The 20,235-nt window shown below is 44.7% G+C and overlaps 1 protein-coding gene across 3 annotated transcripts in view; it reads left to right on the top strand.

Annotated features, from left to right (window-relative positions):
- The first annotated feature begins 775 nt into the window (after positions 1-775).
- LOC111869154 (septin-7) overlaps positions 776-20,235 on the top strand; it is a 113,224-nt gene continuing 93,764 nt past the window's right edge. For 2 of the 3 annotated variants that reach the window (XM_023860415.2, XM_033753302.1), the window contains exons 1-2: positions 777-953; positions 11,486-11,986. In XM_023860415.2, coding sequence (XP_023716183.1) covers positions 11,615-11,986 — 372 coding nt within the window. In that variant the 5' untranslated portion in view covers positions 777-953; positions 11,486-11,614. Of the gene's footprint in view, positions 954-11,485; positions 11,987-20,235 lie in introns of all 3 variants that reach the window. The other variant, XM_023860411.2, reaches the window with a different exon arrangement.

The raw sequence follows: 20,235 nt of genomic DNA, 5'->3' as shown, positions 1-20,235 counted from the left end.
CATTGCAGTGTCTCAGGGATGGTTTCCTAATGCCACATGCTGCAGCAGCTCGTTCCCGAACTTTTGGATAGGGCCTTTGTTTTCAGCCTCTTTCATGGAAGTATACATGAAACTCCGTGGCCTGTAGTCCGTAAGCGAGCTATACATACCGAGCTTATGGGCGAGGTTAGTGCCAACTTTAGCGGATAGAGGGTGTCGCGTGGTCAGCGCATCTGATCCCCACGGCCGTTAATCTCGGTTCTCTACACCGGAGTCGCCATTTTCTTGAAATAGCTCCTCATCCTCACGAGGCTGAGTAGACCCCGTTCCAGGCCCACTACTTCTCAGAAAATCTAGTCGCGCCGGGAATCGAACCGGACCTCTGGATCTGTAGCCACGAACTCTGACCACTAGACCACAGAGGTATTGAGGACTACCTCTTTCGCCAACTTGGGCACGCAAATCCACGCCTCCCTTCGTCAGAAAACGGTTAAGTAAGGAACGTGTACGAACCTGTAATAACGTAGTACGACTGTAAATACTTCTTTTTACGCGGCATCTGAGTAGAATGATTTCCTTATCAGCAGACATACTCTCTGATGACTGTCACTTAAAACGAACAAGACGCGACTCCGCCACCAGTTCCAGTTAAAACACTGTAATCGTTCGTAGGGTGCTCGACAAGTTGCGATCGATACACACGTCGGTGTTGGTAGACGTGATGTTAGTTGCTCATTTCTCCGCTGTGAGGCACTGGTGTTCTGCAGGGCCTTGCCCATCAGTCATACCCTCCACAGGCCTGCTAGATGTAGTTCGTTGTTTGACTAGATTTGCAGCAGCGTTTGTGTGCGTGAAGTGATGCTTTTGCCTTGCCGGTGGGCAGGCATTCGTATATGTAACGTGAATTGTAGTGATTCTGACGTGATTGTGTATGTGTTGATAGTGTAGGTGTTTGCAGTGGTTCCCGAAAGCGAGTGAGTGGGTAGGCATTTATATTTCACATGTCGGCGTCCGTACGGTTGATTACGGTTTTCTCAGATTCGTGCCATCACTGTTCATGCATTTATCTCATTATTTTGTGCCATAATTGACAGTTGTGGGTTGGTATGCAATTACAGACTGACGTATGATATGAAATCCATTCGCTACCAGTGTGCTTAAAGTCACTGAAGGAAGTTAGAAATTGACGAAGATCATACAAAATTAGTTTAGCGATACGAAGTTATTTTTTCTTCAGTTTCCGCGCCCTTTGATGTGCTATCCCCTTGCCGGCCTTTGCCTGAAGATTGCCACCCATCATTAGGTTTATTAACAAATGTAGATCACTCCGTCCAATGTAACCTGTAAGTTTTTTACTACATGAAAACTTAACACCCTTACATGTTTCGGTCTCTGTGGACCATCTTCAGAGGGCAAACATCACTACAAATAGGAAACCACCATCACATAAGTTGTTTTAGACTTAAAGTACGTACACTTATATGCTACAATACATATAATACAAAATAGACATTTCACATTTCATAAACACAGCAGTTTCCTGGGAATGTAAAGTTTTTTATAAAATTGTATAAAATTACTTGATAATTAAAAATTAATTAATTATTGACAATCAAAAAAAATTTTAATTATCATCAAGTAATTTTATACAATTTTATAAAAAGCTTTACATTCCCAGGAAACTGCTGTGTTTATGAAATGTGAAATGTCTATTTTGTATACTATGTATTGTAGCATATAAGTGTACGTACTTTAAGTCTAAAACAACTTATGTGATGGTGGTTTCCTATTTGTAGTGATGTTTGCCCTCTGAAGATGGTCCACAGAGACCGAAACATGTAAGGGTGTTAAGTTTTCATGTAGTAAAAAACTTGCAGGTCACATTGGACGGAGTGATTTATATTTGTAATTGTTAGCGTGACGGACCAGAATGAAACAAATCAAAAAGGTTTATTAATTTTGAAACGGGATGGTCATTAAACGTAAGTGCGCCTGGATTGTGTGTAGTATATAATGAGACTGAAATTATTGGTTACATAGCCAGTTTTATATCCACGAGCGTACAAACTTTGCATCGGCCACGTACAGTGAGACATTTCTAACGTTCATGTAGACCATTAGCATTTCACAAAGCCACCTTGGATATTTCAGAGTGTCACTACGGTGAACACTAATGTGCGGTCGTCTGGCGTATGACGCCGTGTAGTCTGTAGATACGTACCAACTTCTTAGGGGAACAAGCTGTCACCATCTGCATAGTATCCTAACAACACGCCGTCACATCGAAAAAGACCGTCGTCGAAATTCGACTTAAATGCTCTGTAAAGAGTACCGAGCATTCTTAATGCGTGTTTGTAAGCGTAAAACCATATTTTCTGTGATGGAACAAGGTGGATGCTTTGACATTCAGGCACTCTTTTTCACAAGTGAAAATTAAGTCTGGTTTTAATGACTGTCTTGAAGTTGTATGTTCGGGGAAGGGGTAGGTTAGCCGTTGGCTGTATTTAAAGCCAGCTTCATTTCTTTAATGCCGTCGTAGATGCTTATAATTTTCCACATTTTTAATACAGGGTTTTCATCATGATTATTGTGTTTGGGCGTTTCTTTAAAAGATAAACCAAAGTATGGCAGGAACGGTGAGGTTTCACTTAAGAAGACCGCGGTTCTTCGTCTCTTTCGCGATCATGCAAAGCTATTCTGTTTGGGGATCCGTTTCTTAGTTGCGTATTTTCTTTTAATTCCTTTGCCAGCACCCGGTTTTAACTTTGAAACACCAGTGGGATTCGGCTTTAAATATTCATTTAACACGTAAAACCCCCCAGCTTTGGTGTGGTGAGTTTTGTTGCAGCCATGTGGTCCCCATTAGTCGGCACCCACGTGACAACCACACCCGAGTGACGCTAAGAGCTTATGGCTGCTCTGTTTAAATTCTGGGATGTAAAACAACGGCGAAGGAAGGGGTATACAGTCTTTAGTGAGTGAAGGCGGGCCGGAAACATTGAGGCGAAAGTCACCAATGTTGCAAGCACATGGGTATAGTTTGACAGCCCTGCAGAAGATGCAGTTTGAGGTCCTGTGTTGCTGGAGTAAAGGCGTTTTTAGGTTTTCTGTTTTACCCCCTCCGAATCCAGTGACTTTAATTGCAATGGCTTAAAACTGGTTACAGTATTTACTTTTTATAACCGTTCGTAAGTCGTGACTGTTATGTGTGCCTTTTCGTCTTATGAGCCTTCGCAGATGAATATCGGAAGTGAAATGGAAACAGCCCGAACGCCTGGCCGACGTCTCCAGACAGTGGAAATACATATTTACAAAAGTCAGTTTCGTAGCATACGTGTATATTTCATCAGTTCTTAGTTCTTACATAATTGCTTGAGGAAAATTAAACTTAACATAGTTTTACTGCGGAAGTTAGTGAATGGCTGTTTAGGAGGCTAAGCTCTTTTGTTAGCAACAAAAAAAAACTCCGTGGCCTGTAGTCCGCAGGCGAACTATATCAAACCAGCGACCGCCGCTTTTCGGCGAATTTGGTGCCAACTTTTGCGGATAGAGGGTGTCTCGTGGTCAGCCCAACGGATCCCCACGCCTGTTAATTTCGGTTTTCTAGACCGGAGGCGCCATTTCCTTGAATTACCTCCTCAATTATCCCCACAAGGTTGGGTGGACCCCGTTCCAGACCCACCACTTCTCAGAAAATCTGTACCTTTTGTTAGCAACATTGAATACATTTCGCTGTACTTCTTTGTGCTGTTTCGATTGGAATATTGGGATCCCCACGAACTGCTGGATGGCACATACGTATGAACTTAACATCTAGGCTCTAGATGCAGTGGAACATGAAATAATGCACGCCTTCATCGACCCTACTAGAGTTTAGGTCTGAAGATTTTGTGTTTCCAAGAAGTTCGACCTTCAAAAAATACGCCCACGAACATTTATTTTCTAAGGGTGTAAATGGCTTTGGGTTCGTACCACATCTTGTAACCCACTGCTTTAAAAATTACTAGATCAGTAAGAAAATGTGTTGGCTGCCTTAAGTTGTAAAAGTAAAGCTATTGCTGTAACAGGCCATGAAGGCCCATAGGGTTGTGAGACGTTAAGGGTCCCACACTATCTAGACAGTCGGCTCAAAGATGACGGTAAGGTTGTCAGCCTTACGCGCCGGCCGCGCTTTACTCCCAGGAAAATTATTTATTTAATTCCTGGTACTCATTTCTGTTAGAGGCTGAGTGAACCCCAGGGCCATAGTGCGGCCGGAAGGATTAGGTCAATTGAAAAAAATCCAATGACCTCATCGGTATTTGAACCCGCGACCTTCCGACTTGTAGCATAGTGCCTTAACCACTACGCTACCGCGTGAGGGAGGGGAGTAATTCATCACTTCTGAGCCCAACATCCTAAGGTCCACACACACACACAAACACACACAGACAGCGTTGCTTTGCCTTAAGTTGATGTTCCCATTATACATGTGTGTGCGCGCTTGCTGTCTGTGTGTGTGTGTGTGTGGACCTTAGGATGTTGGGCTCAGAAGTGATGAATTACTCCCCTCCCTCACTCCTGCCCTCTCGAATTTGCTCACAAAATTAGTATACGTAGTAGAAGGACTAGTAGCGTGAACTTTGACGTCGTTTCATTAGGATATGTGTAAATACAGGGCACACGCAAGTGTGGATTCGTTTCCGTCCACGTATTTCAACTAATCGCGATTTTCACTGAAAGTTGGTATATCGATATACACTAAAAATTGTTTCACGAATTTAATTTTGACCAAAAATTTTATCATTTTTCTGTTAATGTTTCTTGTACAAAGTACATATATTGGTGCATAGTAAAAAGTGTAGGCTTAGGTATTTTTGACACCTTTTTGTCTATTTTTTTCCTAGCGGCTGGCCACGCTACTAAATGCGCACACGACCTGAAGCACGGACTTCCCTATTGCTGTGACTTATTTGACCTTCAGCATTCAGTTGTCTTTCACCACTAATGGCGTCAGCATGGCCTCTCCGCTTACTACGTGCACTAAAGAAGAGTAGCTTGCAGTGTGTTGGCGGACCGCCTCTGTGGTCTAAGTTTTTGGCTACAGACTTACGAGGTCCTGGTTCGATTCCCGGAGCAACCAGATTTTTGAGAAGTAGTGGGTCTGGAACGGGGTCCACTCAGCCTCATGAGGATAATTGAGGAGATATTTTAAGGAAATAGAGGCTCCGGTCTAGAAAACCGAAATTAACGGCCGCGTGGTTTTTTTAATTGTAGAAAAAAATAATTGTAAATACAAGAAAAAGCCTAGGCCGTGGGGATTCGTTGCGCTGACCACGCGACACCCTCTATCCGCTAAAGTTGGCACTGGTTTGGTGGGTATAGTTCGCTTGCGGACTGAAACCACGGAGTTTGTTTGAGGTGGTTTGGCGTGAGAGATAAGTCCATCGAAGACAGTTCGGTGAGTGTTTTGCCGTAGCGAAAAGTGTGGTATTGGTTGTACCTGTTCGAAACTATCAGAACAAACGTCAGTCAAGGAGCTCGTCGTAATGGACTACTGAAGAGCACACTGAACAAATTCGTGCGCCAGTTGTCGGCGGAAGGAGGGTGGCAATCGATGAGGCGGCAAACCAGTTGCAGATTGGTCACAGTTCTGTCTATGAAATCATCCACCCCAGACTTTACTTTAGTGTCGCGTTGTCTCATTGTCACCGGTGACAAACCTAATGCACCACTACAAGCCAGAAACAAACGTGGTTGCTGCTTGCTTTGAAAGTTTGCATCTCAAGTGACTACCACTTCGTTGTAATGGCGTTTGTAGTCTTTACATAAGATTCCTCGACATGGGTGTTTCACTATCCATAGTGTATAACCGGGTTTCTTGCGTGTGAAGCCTGAGTTAGTTTTATCGCATTTTGAATTTTGTCGTTTCAGTTCGGTTACGCAGATTTTTGGCCGACTTTTCATTCTCAAGGAAAGAAGATAATGAATCACATTTTATCACCGAGCAGCCATTTCAACTTTTGAATCAGTTGACCAGTTTTCACGAAATGTGGTGTGAACGGTGCACCTTTAAAGGCCTCCCTTGTTGCTTGCTTAATTTGCTGCACTTCACTAACAGCATGGCGGCTGCATGTAATATTTGGCTTTCTGTTTTATAGCGATAACTAATGAATCATTGGATACTAGTCATTTCTTTTATGTGTAGATTAATTGTGGACCGCCTCTGTGGTCAAGTGGTCAGAGTTCCTGACTACAGATCCAGAGGTCCGGGCTCGATTCCCGGCGCTACCAGACTTTCTGAGAAGTAATGGGTATGGAACGGGGTCCACTTAGCCTCGTGAGGGTGATTGAAGAGCTACTTGAATCGAAAAGTAGCGGCTCCGGTATAGAAAACAGAAATTAATGGCCATGGGGATCCGTTGCGCTCACCACGCGACACCCACTATCCGCAAAATTTGGTATTAACTTCGCCGACAAAGCGGCGGTCGCTCGGTCGGTCGATGATGATGATGATAATAATAATAATAATAATAATAATAACAATAATTTATTACAATTATAGTTTCAAACAGTAAAGTTTTGCCCCGAATAGGATTTGTTCCTAGGATTTCTGTTCGAGTCCTGCACGTGAGCCCACGAGTCTATTTGAATGTTACTGTATAATTATACCCCTTGCAGTACGTCACTAAGACATAACACATGATTTGTAGGACTGGAATAATAAAATCGACTATCTGAGCTATACCACGAACCGTTGTGTTAGCTTTACGACAATTTAGGGGTATTTGTGTTTATTTTAATTAAGTGTAATTGCATTGAATGTAGACATTTATGTAAGCTGTTAGTACTCCCCCAGAACCAGAATCTCGTCCACAGCGAATAGTGACATTCATTCTCGCTAAAGAACAAACATAGTATTCTGTGTAGTCTCAGTGATTTCTGTACGCGGGTGATTTTAGACATAGAAGCTTAATTAAAAAGTATTTAGTTTGGAATGTATGGAAAATAAGTTCACAATGTGTACGCTTCAACTAATATCTTGAGAGTGCTTTTCATGAAAGAGCCGAACTTTACGTTATATATAGAGAAAGAAGTAATACACTTCTTGCTTAACCCCATAGAAAGGCGTCAATTGGCAGACCGAGATGCAGACGGGAGATTAATATTAATCCTAGAAGTGTAGATTGTGGAGATGTAAAATGATTTGATCTATCTCCGGATAGGATCCATTGTCAGGTTTTTGTTAGAATGTATCACATTTGGTGTCATGACAACATGAGTGTTGACACTGAGATGCCTGGAAAATCGGCCGGGATACATAGGCTGCGGTTTGGGGTTTTCCTTTCCTGTGCACTAAAAGGAATGGATTACGACTGTTAAGTTTTGTTTGTTCTAGATAAACTCTTGAAGTGTGAACGAGCAAAGGTCCGTACGATTTGAGACAAGGCTGAATATCTGTAGTTCCTTGTAATAAACAAGTTATGTTCACAGAGCCGCACGTTTCGCAAAACTTCCACGACGCTAGTGATAAGTCTAACGCTGTTTACTAAAGGAGGTAGACGCTTCGCTCAACAGTCGACCAGTTTGTCTTTCATACAGGTCTAATTCGTTCAGACTGCAATAATATTAGAAAGTAAAGTTTCGTTCGTGAGGAATTGAAGAGACAGATTACGTGAGTTGTGGAATACAGGGTTCTTATCTTTGTTGACCGGTTCAAGTCTCTACGCTTCACGGCGACCGGCGCATTGCCGGCTGCCAGGCGCGTACGAATTTTTCCGATGAATCAATATGTCTGTTGACCGATAACTTTTGGAATGAAGTAGTTGCAATTCACAGATCACAGGAGATGTTGAAAATGCTGCCCCTCTACACGTACACATTTCACTCATCGGCGGAAGACGTTCTGATGTACCCTTTGTAGATATATGTATGCAATTTCCCTACGAATATTTTCGCTTAGTTCTTCTTTTGTTCTGGGGTCACTGTTGTAAACTTCGTCCTTCGGACAACCCCAGAAGGACAGAGAGGGTGAACGTTCTGGCCAGACACCACTGCTGATAATTCTGTTCTTCAATACATCGGACATAACGTGCAGTGTGGCCAACAGCCGAGTCTTGCTGAAACTACCCATAGAGCCTGTCTTCTTCTGTTAACTTGGGAAAGAATTCCCCGAGATGACATGTACATATCTTTCGCAGTTGTTTAATTAAAACAACTGAAGTCCAGCAATCCTTGCACTTACAGCACACCAGACACACACTGGGTTAGATGTGGATTCTGTGAATTCCAGTATCGATTATTTTGCTTATTTATATATCCGTGCAGTTGGCGCTTCATCAGAAAAGAATGCCAATTACCGATCGATCTCACCGACGACAGGCTATAGAAACCAACTGCAAAAATGAACCCTGCTAGCTGGATCGCGCAGCTGCAAGGCGTGGATTACGGTTGTTTATAGGGTGTAATCTTCAGCAGTTCTGTTTGCCCCTTTTTCGTTAGACTCTGACACTGTCTCTTGAGCTAGACGTTCAAGTGATTTTATAGGTGTGCGTTCAAATCTGGCTCCTATGTTATCTTACTTTCCCCAGTAAATACCCGGCGCTTGGTATTTTGTTTTTTGTCTATTAAGAGTCCCGTTGATCTAAGTCTATTCAGAAATTATTATTGTTTGCCTGCTGGGAACTGTTTCATCACGAAATTTACGTTGAAATTTTCGCCATTTCTTTCTAGAAAATTCTTAATGTATACCGTGCTGTGACGGAACACACTGCTTTGTAATTATAACTGAGAACAAACGGCTAATGGAGCTGCTAACTGCCGGCCGCTGCTGACAAATCATAAACAAATTCCCACGCATGAACCGCACTGCTCGCCGTGAAACATAATGCCGTCAAACGGTCCACAGATTTATTAACTTCCTTTAATTCCAAACTTTAATCAGCCATCGGGCGTAGAGATGCAGCGGCAAAATTTATATGCTTCTCGCGGCCGGCTGTGCACCGGTAGCCGTGAACCGGTCAAGAAAGGTATGAACCTCGATGTATTTAATTGGGGCAGCCTTAATGCTCGTAATGTGTAAATGATCCTGAAACAGATGTTCACGATGTAGCATTTATGGTCCTCACAGCGGTGGTTATGAAGAGTTCTGTCTTCTGAGATATAACGCCGTGTAATTCGTTGAAAGGCAACCCGCGTTTCGGAGGAATATGTCGTTTCCATCTCAGGATCGAAAAAGCCGAACAAGGTATCAGCGTGAAAAGTGGCTCTGCTTGTCACCAGCTTTCACGCTGGTGTCTTGCTCTGCTTCGATCCTGAAGATGTAGGCGACATATTCCTCCGAAACGCCGGTTTACTTTCAGGGGACTATGCGGAGTTATGTCCTAGAAGATGGAACTTTTCAATTTGATGTTACGCCTCTGCTCACGCTGTTAGATTGTGTAAAAGTAGTTTCCTCTTCCCGGTGTAAATGCTGTCTGAAAATTAATTCAGCAAGGTCTCGTTACATTTGTTTATGGGTTGTGCGATTGGCCATTTGGGATTGATACGAAGAGACTGCCGCATCTGTTCCGAAGTTTAGCCAGTGTTCGAAACAGTAACATCGTGACCGGATCAAGTTATTAATCCTACAAACACATAACTGTTGTGGGCTATCTGAGATCGGATATTGGCCGCTGGATTTCTGCTACTGCGGCCGCGTAACTTCATATAAACTGTCCAAGTACCAGGGAGTGAACTCGCTATTGGTTGGTTTGCATGAATGTAAATGAACCCGCCTTTTTTCCTTGTATCGCTTTTTATGTATATGTAGTTGTGTAGAATTTTCCTCGAGTCGCGGATGTACGTATATACAAGGGGTTCCAGAAAATGTACTCACTCTTTGATAGTCAATATATTTGGAACAAAATGACATATACTGTAGTTACAATTCTTGCGCGGTAGTGTAGTGTAATGTTTTCTCAACAGATGGCGAAGGTCACACGTCACGTGAGTGTCGTGCCGCGTGCGCGCTGCAAACAGAAGACAGCAACAATGGCTGAAAGGTTGTTCTTTGAGCAACGCAAGGCAGTATTGAAGTGGTCCTGGACGAGACGCAATTCAAAATGAACGATACTGTTAACTGCCACAATTGTGTGTATTGGGCTCATGTAAATCCACACTTTCACGTGGGCAAGGAAGTGAATCTACCGGGTGTTAATGTGTGGTGTGGTCTGTCATCGCGCGGTTTGATTGGTCCTTTCTTCTTTGAAGGTGCCGTAACTGGTCAGGTGTATCTCGGTATGCTTCAGACATGATTTTGCCTGCCATTCGAGAACCGTTTGGAGATGATAAATTTTAGCAACAACAAGACGGTGCTCCACCTGACTACCATCGAGATGTCAGGGCGTACTTAAATAACACTACCTAGACGATGGCTAGGTCGAAGAGGTGCTATTGAGTGCCCACCACGGTCTCCAGACCTAACACCTCTCGACGTCTACCTATGGCGAACCATGAAGGATGAAGTTTATCGACAAAAGCCAGCTACACTGAACGCGCTACGAGAAACCATCGAAGCGACGTGTGCAGCCATCACACCGGACACACCGACAGCCGTAGTTCGCTCAACAGTTCGGCGGCATCGACGCTGTTTAGCCGCTGATGGTGGTCACTTCGAACACATACAGTGACTCTCTCTGCGCATGTCATTTTGTTCCAAAGATATTGACTATCAAAGAGTGAGTACATTTTTTGGACCCCTCTGTAAATGTTGCGTTCGTCAGATGTTCCTTAAGAATTGGAAACGAGTTGGGATGTGGTGCGTCCCAAAAAAGTTTTGTAGAACATACTCTTCACACCATGAAACTCCATCACATCGTAGTCCTGTAGCGCAGTGTGCATTGACGTTTATAAAATAGAATTTAAATTATACGTTCATTGATTGCAAGAGAACTTTGATTTAAGTAAAATGTGATCGATACATTTCGTGAGTCACAAATCGTCAGTTCGTGCACAGGGGTGTGAGAAAGCGGGACACGCATCCATTCTTCGGCCCACCCACAAGGTCTGGAGCTGGGATAGCGACTGGCTACGGGCTGGACAACCGAGGGGTCGGATTTCGAGTCCCGGTAGGACAAAGAATTTTGTCCACATCGTCCAGACCGGCTCTGGGGTCCGCCGAACCTCCTATCCACTCGGTACCGGGCGTTCTTTCCCCGGAAGTAAAGCGGCCATGGCGTGAAGCTGACCACTCACTTCCAACTAGTGCCAAGTTCAGGAAAATGTAGATCTATACATCCTCTTCCAATACGCCTTCATAGCGTAGTGCTTAATTAGTTAAGCACAGAGACGACTTTACCTTCTACCCACCAAGTCTTGCAGGAATTGAGATTGCTTATTACTTCATTGGTCCGCTTGTGCACAAGATCGCACAGATTGCACTGTCAGTCAGCATCTTCTGAGAAAAACACGTATATTGAACAGTGAATGGACACTTCGCCAGGGGATCACTGCTTGCGGATTGTAACGTGTTAGTTTTCTGTATTAGGTTATCGCGGTCACATCCTTCGGAAATGAAATTCCGTCATGTACAGGTGTAGCAGCTCTTCTGTGGAACGTTGAAAGCAGAAGTGACTGGAGTGTGCATGTAAGATTGGTGTAGAGGGTTATAAGTGGTATGATGCAGAACACCGGCAGTAACACCTCTGTGGTGACAAGTAACGGCAGCTGCGGCGGAATATCTACACCAGCCCCTCGAGGGGGCGGTGGTACAACGATTTCGGCCGCCGCAACTCCAGGATCCTACATGTACACCAGCAGCTCCAGTCTACTCCGCTCCTCTACGGGCGAAAAGGCTGTTCCCAGAGCTGTGCCTCCGCCCACACTACCAAAGTACACTGGAGGATCCTCGTCCTTCAGACTAGCGAGTCTCGACAGACTGGCCCATCGCCAGAGGCAGTTCGACCAGCAACAAGGAAGCCTGGTCACCACCCAAGTTAATGGAGATGCCTCAGCCATAACAAGTCCGTCCCAGCAGCAGCAGTCGGCGGTAAGTCGTCACGTGCGTTTCAGGTGGCCAGTGGCCTCCGCTATCGTCATTTGTCTTCCTGTTTGTGTTCCCCCTCTGCATCAGCTCCTGAATGCCTGAACCAGTCTTTATGAAACTTGGTTTGTGTCTCATGGCACCTCAGCCCATCTCTCCGTCAGTCTGTGTCTGCATATCTTGTTAGGCAACGGATACACATGCAACAATAGACGAATTGTTGGATGCATCTTTTTCTGTGTGGCTCATGTATCAAAGGAAAGTAGGAGATCAACGCTAGAACTTTTGTTATTTCTAGTATACGAAATGCAGCGAAAGTACTGGTATTCAGTTTACAGAGGCAAGCATGGGTTAGAAATATAGTGATTTTATAATGTAATTTGGCGTATTCTGTCGTCAGAGCTCCAATACGCTGTATCCATATTCGGTTTAAACACGCCCACCATAACCGGTATTGAAGTTTCAGGTTGAATGTCCGTAAAGGCGCGTCCACACTACTTCAGTTGCTCGCCAGGGTTCGGCGCGTGAGGATCCGTATATTTACTCGTAGTGTGTATAGGCTGTAGTGTTTTAATTTATTGGCTATAATTTTTAAATTAAAAATTAAATATTTGCTTGTCTCGTGACTTGTCATATCGTCCACATTACTCGCGAGCATAGCGAGTCACACGAGCACGAGTAATGTGGACGCGCCTTTAAATGTTATACCTGTACCCGCCACTGAACAGATTTCTATCAAATTTGGTAGTGGAGCCTACATTGGAAGTTTTCGACAGAATTTGTCGTTAATTGTGGTACTTACACTATAACTGCTGCAGTATTTGAGTCTCACCTCATAATCTTAGGCGTATATATATGTATGAGGTGTAGGCCACAATCCGGTCCCTGCACCGCGACCAACAATGATCCATTGTGCTTCCCTTTTAATCCAACACTTTGAATGAGATGCAGGGCCCTATTTATGGGGGCGTCACAGTAGTCACTAGGTTCCATAAAGAACTGGCCCAAGTGACGAAATCTTAGATGAGCTGTGGCCTCACAATCATAGGATATGTCAGAGTCTTGGGTACTCATCGTTCAAGAAATTGGTACTCTGCTTCAGTGATTGTTGGTCTTCTGCATCTGAGTCCCACTGGTCCCCCCCCCCAAAAAAGATAAAAAGATTAATACCACTGGAGTTATATAGAAACCCGCCTTTGATCGTAAGCCACTCCAGTTCAGGCCAATACGACTACACTCTTTCTCTGTAAAATCCATCTCGATATCCACCTGTCCAAGCATAGGTCCCCCACTGGTCTCTTGCAGTGTGGTTTTCTCGCCAAAATTGTGTGTGCGTTCCGTAAGTTTTTTATTGCTAGTGGGGTGGGATTAAGTCCCTTGTACTGCGACCACTTCTGGCCTATTGTACCAGCCCCAGATGATAGGTGAAGGTGATCGTGGAGCAGTTGGTGGAACGAAGGCTGACAAGGGAAACCGAAATACTCGGAGAAAACCTGCCCCAGCGCCACTTTGTCCACCACAAATCCCACTTGACGAGACCCGGGATCGGGAAGCCAGCGACTAACCGCTTGAGCTATGGCGCGGCCCTGTGTGCGTTCCGTAAGACCCGCCCATAGGATTCTCGGTTTAATTGCCGTCACGATATTAGGGCCTTTACGTCACAACGTCGCCAGTTATCTTGAAACTTCTGATAGGCAGTAAAAAGGGAAGTTAATCCTGTACTTGCTTATGTAATTGAGTATTATGCCATGAAGGTGTAGGGGGAGTTGAGGTCTAGCTCCGTCATTTTTGAACTCGGCACGAAATGGAGATGAGTGGTCAGCTGGACGCACCTTTCTCATTACCCACGGGGATAGGGCTCCCTATACCCATGGGCCACAGAGCCGGTCTGGACGCTGTGGAGAAGATAGGACTCTCTTACCCTGCCGGGGATCAAACCCCCTTTGTCCAGCCCGTCCCTTAATCGTTATCCCGGCTCATTGTGGCAGGCAGTATGTAATGAAGTCTTAGATATCTTTCCTTGAAGAAGCCTGTGTTCTTCTCGGCAAATGACTGATGTACGCAGTCTTAAACGGCAGTTGTATGTGCTGATTTGCGCGACATACGTATCAACATGTGCGCAGTTGGATTACAGACGTGAAGGAATTCATAATAATGCGTTCCTGAATACCGTCAATAGTTGTTAGGACCCAAGACTGACGCTTTGAATTTTCAAAAGGTCCATATGTGTACTAGTTTAAACACTACGAACAAGCAGAGCATAAGAAAAATGTATAAAATATTTACTAATTACGGAGAAGAGTAGTGGAACTACTATTTGGGAGGTCTTCTCTTCGAATCTGTTGCCGCAGAATCCATCAGAGTCTTCCCACGGACGCTTTCTCCCACATCGCACGTACTCTGCATGACAGCGCTCTAACCAACGCGTGGGGGGTATTCAGTCAGACCGCCTTCTCACAGTACAGGTTTTCGTGGCTTTGACCAACGCTTCCAAACAAACTTCAGGATGGTGATATCAGCCTAAGGCCACTTCTCTCACTCCTTCCTTTTTTCATTCATGACTCTTTACGTCTCGTTCGACGCTCTGTAGCACAGTGGCGCTGTTAATGACCCACGAATCTCTCTTAGGCATCAGTCGACTGCCTCTGTGGTCTAGAGGCCAGTCCTGGCCACAGATCCAGAGGTCCGGATTCGATTCCCGGCACTACCAGATTTTCTGAGAAGTAGTGGGTCTGGAACGGGCTCCACTCAGCCTCGTGAGAATAATTGAGGAGCTCTTTCAAGGAAATAGCGGCTCTGGTCTAGAAGAACCGAAATTAACGGCCGTGGTGATTCGTTACGCTGACCACGTGACACTATTCGCCGACAAGCGTCGCTCGGTCATTCATTTCCGAAACTGTCGGAAGAGCATCACATGTTTAGTTACTTTGCAACTTACGAAAAGATTGCTTCGGATATTCTGCTGCTTTCGTGATTGCAGTGTTCCAGGGAGTCGCAGAACTGCTTCATTCCATTGACAGCACCCTCTCATTTTATCGGTACTGATAATTGTTCATTACGTTGACAGGTGTTGGCTTTATTATAACAGTTTTATGTTTGGAAGACTACGTTTTGCTTGCTATTTGGAATTCTGCAGTCGGCGGCTTCGACTTTTGGGAATACTCCGCTTAAAATGTTTTCAGCGTTTCAACAGCCGTTTCATTTGCCTTCTTCAGGGTTAGATATCTGCATTGTGTGCGGCAGTTGGAAAACAATTTGCCCGGCATTTTCCATAATTCCGAAATGTTGCATTTAACTTCGACCGCAAAACTTCTAAGACAAATCGACTTGATTGAAATCCCGCATTATCTAATCAAACAGTTCTCTTTAAAAGTTTCCCATCCCTGGATTTCGTTTTCATTGAAAATAACCTGTCCTGCAGTTTCTTAGATATCTGAAAACGTAATTAATAAGTTCCCGTGAACATACGAAACAAAATAACACAGTTCTGCTAAAAAATGTCTGAAAATATTGTTTTGACAGTTCGAGCCAATCAAAACAGTGGGGGTTCTTCACGGAAGCATGGAATTTTGTCGCTAGTGTTCGGACGGTTTTAATATCAATAGTGTCACGTGTTTCTAGCCGTAATAACATCCATGGGTACCAGTCTCCGTGTCGGATACGTATTGTGCGGTAGCAGCCTGTATCATATACTGTTCTCGAAACCCATCCGAGTGAGAGAAACGCTGGATAGGAGGACCCGCGAGCGTAGGAAGATGTTATCTACACATACACGTATACTGTACTGTCCGTTTTTGCTTCTTCGTGCATAGGCGTGTGGAAATTAGAGACACATTTCCTCGGACAGTACGCAGTTCAACATTTCCAGAGGGAAGCGATATGCTTGTCTGGTCTAAGCCGAGTCCAGTTTCCATTCGTGCATGAAGCTAAGCTCACAGTACGCGCGTCACAAAGAGAGGCGCGTGCTGCAGTAATATTCCCCTCTGGTTGCACTTTTGATTTGCCAGACGCCAAAGCTTGGAATTTCTCGACTTTATACAGAACTATTGAAGATACAAATAAGAAAACCGTGATGACACAAGAAACTGCCACGCTTTTGGCTCGGTTTCAGACGGAAAGCCAGCACAAAATATTTGGTAATTCCCGACAACTTGAGTTTCATTAAATGTGGGAACCAGTCGCCGCCACGGAGTCTCATGTGCAAGAAGAGTTGTACCGCCCCAGGAGGTTTCAGTTCTTGCACTGAATGATAGGGACCTTTACAGATAAAGCAGCGTGAATCGGTCTCCAGAACAAGTCAGCGTTTAGATTCCTTATGAAAAACTGACTGGCTTGACGAACTAAGTTTTCTGATAATTTCCATCAGAGATAAAATTACCCCGTTGTCGTACACAGTCGCCGAATCTACGGAGCTGCTTGTAGACTTCGGTACTCTGACTGACTCAGCCTTAGGCTGGGGCCACACGAGCGCACAAAATGCGTCCGTTGTAGAAATGAACAAGAGAGGCAAACCCTACTCTTTCTTCTGGCTCCATTGCAGACAAAAAACTTCGCACCGCATTCTACAACTGTGTGGTGTCCTCAGCAACGTCCGTCATAATGTACGTTCGGTGCAACGGACGTACTTCGTGCGCTCGTGTGGCCCCAGCCTAAATGGAACAGATGGCACGGGTGACGTCCTGTACCAAGCGAATACTGGCGTGCACTGTAAGAGCAAGTACAGTTTAACGTATTGATACTCGAGTACTTTAGGATGTATTCCCGGTGAAGTGCTGTAACACGGAACACGATAAATCTGTGGGATAAGTAGTTGACCTAAGAACAGAATGTAAAGTAACCCACAACCTAACGCCATAGCTCAAGCGGTTAGCCGCAGGCTTCCCACCACAGCGGCCCGGGTTCGATCCCAGGTCTGGTCAAGTGGGATTTGCGGTGGACAAAGTGGCGCTGCGGCAGGTTTTCTCCGAGTACTTCAGTTTCCCCTGCCCACCTTCATTCCACCAATTGCTCCACAATCACCCTCACCTATCATCTGGGGCTGTTACAATAGGCCCGAAGTGGCCGCAGTACAAGGGACGTAGTCCCACCCCACTAGGAATAGAGAAAACCCCAACCTTATGGCTTAACCATTTCGTAGTTGCTGTGGTTACATCCCATAGTAAAACGATGCACTGCTTTCGTTTTGTCGGCTTGGGGTCTGACTCTCCCTCTGTATATGTTACCAGCGTTTGCTTTTGTTCCAGTACTTTGTACTTGTCGATTATTCAATTCTCGTCTCTTAATTGGTTACGGTGCATTTTGTGACTTATTTACAATTCTATAATTGTACATGTCGACATACAACTTAGTTGTCATGAGTGTTTTCTTATGGACACCTAATATTTACAATTTTACTTTTAAGTCTACTATATATGTATGTACAATATATACGTACGAGGCCCGGCATAGCAGGTCATGCCCTAACTCATGTAGCTTATGTTACAACGGCTGCCTAGTCACTGGAACGGTCGTACGCTTGACCGCCGCAAAGATTAAGCCTGTTGTATTTTGTGTGTCGGGCTTCGCTTTTTCCGGTGTCCCGAACGTTTGCATTTTCGTGATTTTGTTTGACTTCTGCTTTTTGCTTGCGCAGTTTCGGTATGTAATCATAAATACAAGTTGCATGCAAAGCCATTTGCAACTGTGGAAATTTACCAGTGGTTCGGATAATCTTGTTTTGCAAACGGTGCAGCAAGTTCCCAGTCGGGGCAACTGATCTAATTAGTGCTTTATGGAGGTNAATAGGCCCGAAGTGGCCGCAGTACAAGGGACGTAGTCCCACCCCACTAGGAATAGAGAAAACCCCAACCTTATGGCTTAACCATTTCGTAGTTGCTGTGGTTACATCCCATAGTAAAACGATGCACTGCTTTCGTTTTGTCGGCTTGGGGTCTGACTCTCCCTCTGTATATGTTACCAGCGTTTGCTTTTGTTCCAGTACTTTGTACTTGTCGATTATTCAATTCTCGTCTCTTAATTGGTTACGGTGCATTTTGTGACTTATTTACAATTCTATAATTGTACATGTACTGATGAGAAAGTGGGATTGTTTCTTACGAATGTACTTGGCCTTTGGCAAGTCTACTCATCACACATAGAGCATGTTACTGAATAGTTCTTGCTTTTGCACTACACACAAGTCATCTGTCACTACAGGCGTTGCAGAGCAGATGATGCCTCTCTTACCTACAACGGCACCCTAGTCACTTGAACGGTCGTAAGTTTGACCAGCGCCAAGTTTAAGCCTCTTATATTTTATATCTGGCTTCGCCTTGTCCTATGCTGCGAACATGTTCATTCTTAGGATTTTGTATGACTTCTTGTCGCCTGCACAATTTTGTTATATAATCTTATACATACGGAAGGCTGAAAGCGGTATGCAAATCGCGAACCGATGTACACCTTGGAAAACTTTCTAGTGATGGGGAGAAACTTGTTTTGTAGACGCTGCTATTTTTAAGAGGTAGATATGTCTGTTAATACCTCGGCGAGACAAGAATAAGTCATTACTCATCTGATCAGTGTCTTATGAAGGGTTAGTTTAATGTTAGCACTTAAACGGCCATTTTTAAATTGGGAGTAGATTCTATGAATACTCTGAATGCATTGACTTTAGTCATTTCTTCATGTTATCCTCTTATCGAAGATTACACCGATATACTTTATATCATTGAAGGAGATATTCCTCTCATTCAGTTTAAGATGAGCCTCAGGAGGCCTAAGTCTGAGAAAAGTAGGTGGCCTCAATCTTATCTTCATTGGTTTCTATGTTCCCAGAGTCAAGAGTTTTTGTTATTGCTAGTGGGGTGGGACTAAGTCCCTTTCACTGCGGCCACTTCCAGACTATTATACCAGCCCCAGATGATAGGTGAGGATGATTGTGGAGCAGTTGGTGGAATGAAGATTGGCAGGGGAAACCGAAGTACTTGGAGAAAACCTGCCCCAGCGCCACTTTGTCCACCACAAATTTCACTTGATCGAACCCGGGCCGCCGCGGTGGAAAGCCAGCGGCTAACCGATTGAGCTATGGCGCGGCCCCAGAGTCAGAGTTACTTCATGACTGCCGGTTTACCTCCAGTCAGTTCTTCTTAGCGTGAACCCCTTGACCCAACGACCAGCTATTTTTTCTTCAAATGAACCCTTGTTATAGTATTTACAAGTTCATTTTGTTACAGTAGGCCTCAGAATGTTGACATAAGATTCGTTTCTGTAGCTTTACACCAGCCCCAGCGTACAAAGTGGTTCAAATATGACCGGGACTGATTTTTCTTTTAAGAAACATAATTGCCGAACAGTTACTTGCACATGTCAGTCTTCAACGTACTCCCCTCCGAAGTCAACACTTTTTTCCAACGTTCTGGAAGTATCCTGATGCCCTTTTAAAAAAAGGCCTGTGGTTGGCGGCGTATCCACTCCCGAACAGTCTGGATGACGGCATCATTGTCCACAAACCGCATGCCTTGCAAGTCTGATTTGAGCCTTCCGAACGGGTAGAAATCACTTGGGGCCAAATCAGGACTATATGGTTGTTTTGGCCGTATGGGGGTGTGCATTGTCTTGAAGGAAGGCTACCCGCTTTCCACCTGTCCTCCGCTTGGATCGGAACTTTTCCTTCGCGTCTGTTGCCAGGAGGTCTGAGTAATAAGCTGCATTGACTGTTTTAGCATCTGTCAGGAAGTCTACATGGATAACCCCCTGCCAGTCCCAGAAGAACGTTGTCATCACTTTTCCTGCCAAACGGCTCCTCAGCGCTCTCTTGGGTTTGGGAGAACTGGTATGCCGCCACTCGCGTGATGACTGCTGGGACTCGGGAATGACGTAGTGCACCCACGTTTCATCGGTGGTCCCTACAGACTTCAAAAAGGCATCACCTTCGTCTTCAAACTGCTGTAGGAGATGACTGGCAACTTGCATGCGCACCATTTTGTTCACGTCCGTCAAAGTGCACGGTACCCACCGTGCATTCACCTTGCGATAGTGCAGGTGGTATTCACGATGTCTTCTACACTACCAACACTGATGGACAGCATTACTCCAAGTTCCTTGATAGTGATGCGCCTATTCTCACGAATAAATGCGTCTGCAAGCTCAATGTTTGGCTTGGTGACGGATGTTTGCGGCCGACGATCATGCGGTTCATTCTCCACGCGCTCTCTGCCCTCTCTGAAGCACTTACACCACTCAAACACACGGGTCCGCGAGAGACACTCTTCCCC

The sequence above is a fragment of the Cryptotermes secundus genome, unplaced genomic scaffold, assembly GCF_002891405.2.
Source record: "Cryptotermes secundus unplaced genomic scaffold, Csec_1.0 scaffold947, whole genome shotgun sequence".
NCBI lineage: Eukaryota > Metazoa > Arthropoda > Insecta > Blattodea > Kalotermitidae > Cryptotermes > Cryptotermes secundus.
The sequence above is the reverse complement of the archived record's forward strand: the minus strand, read 5'-3'. Positions and strand labels throughout refer to the sequence as shown.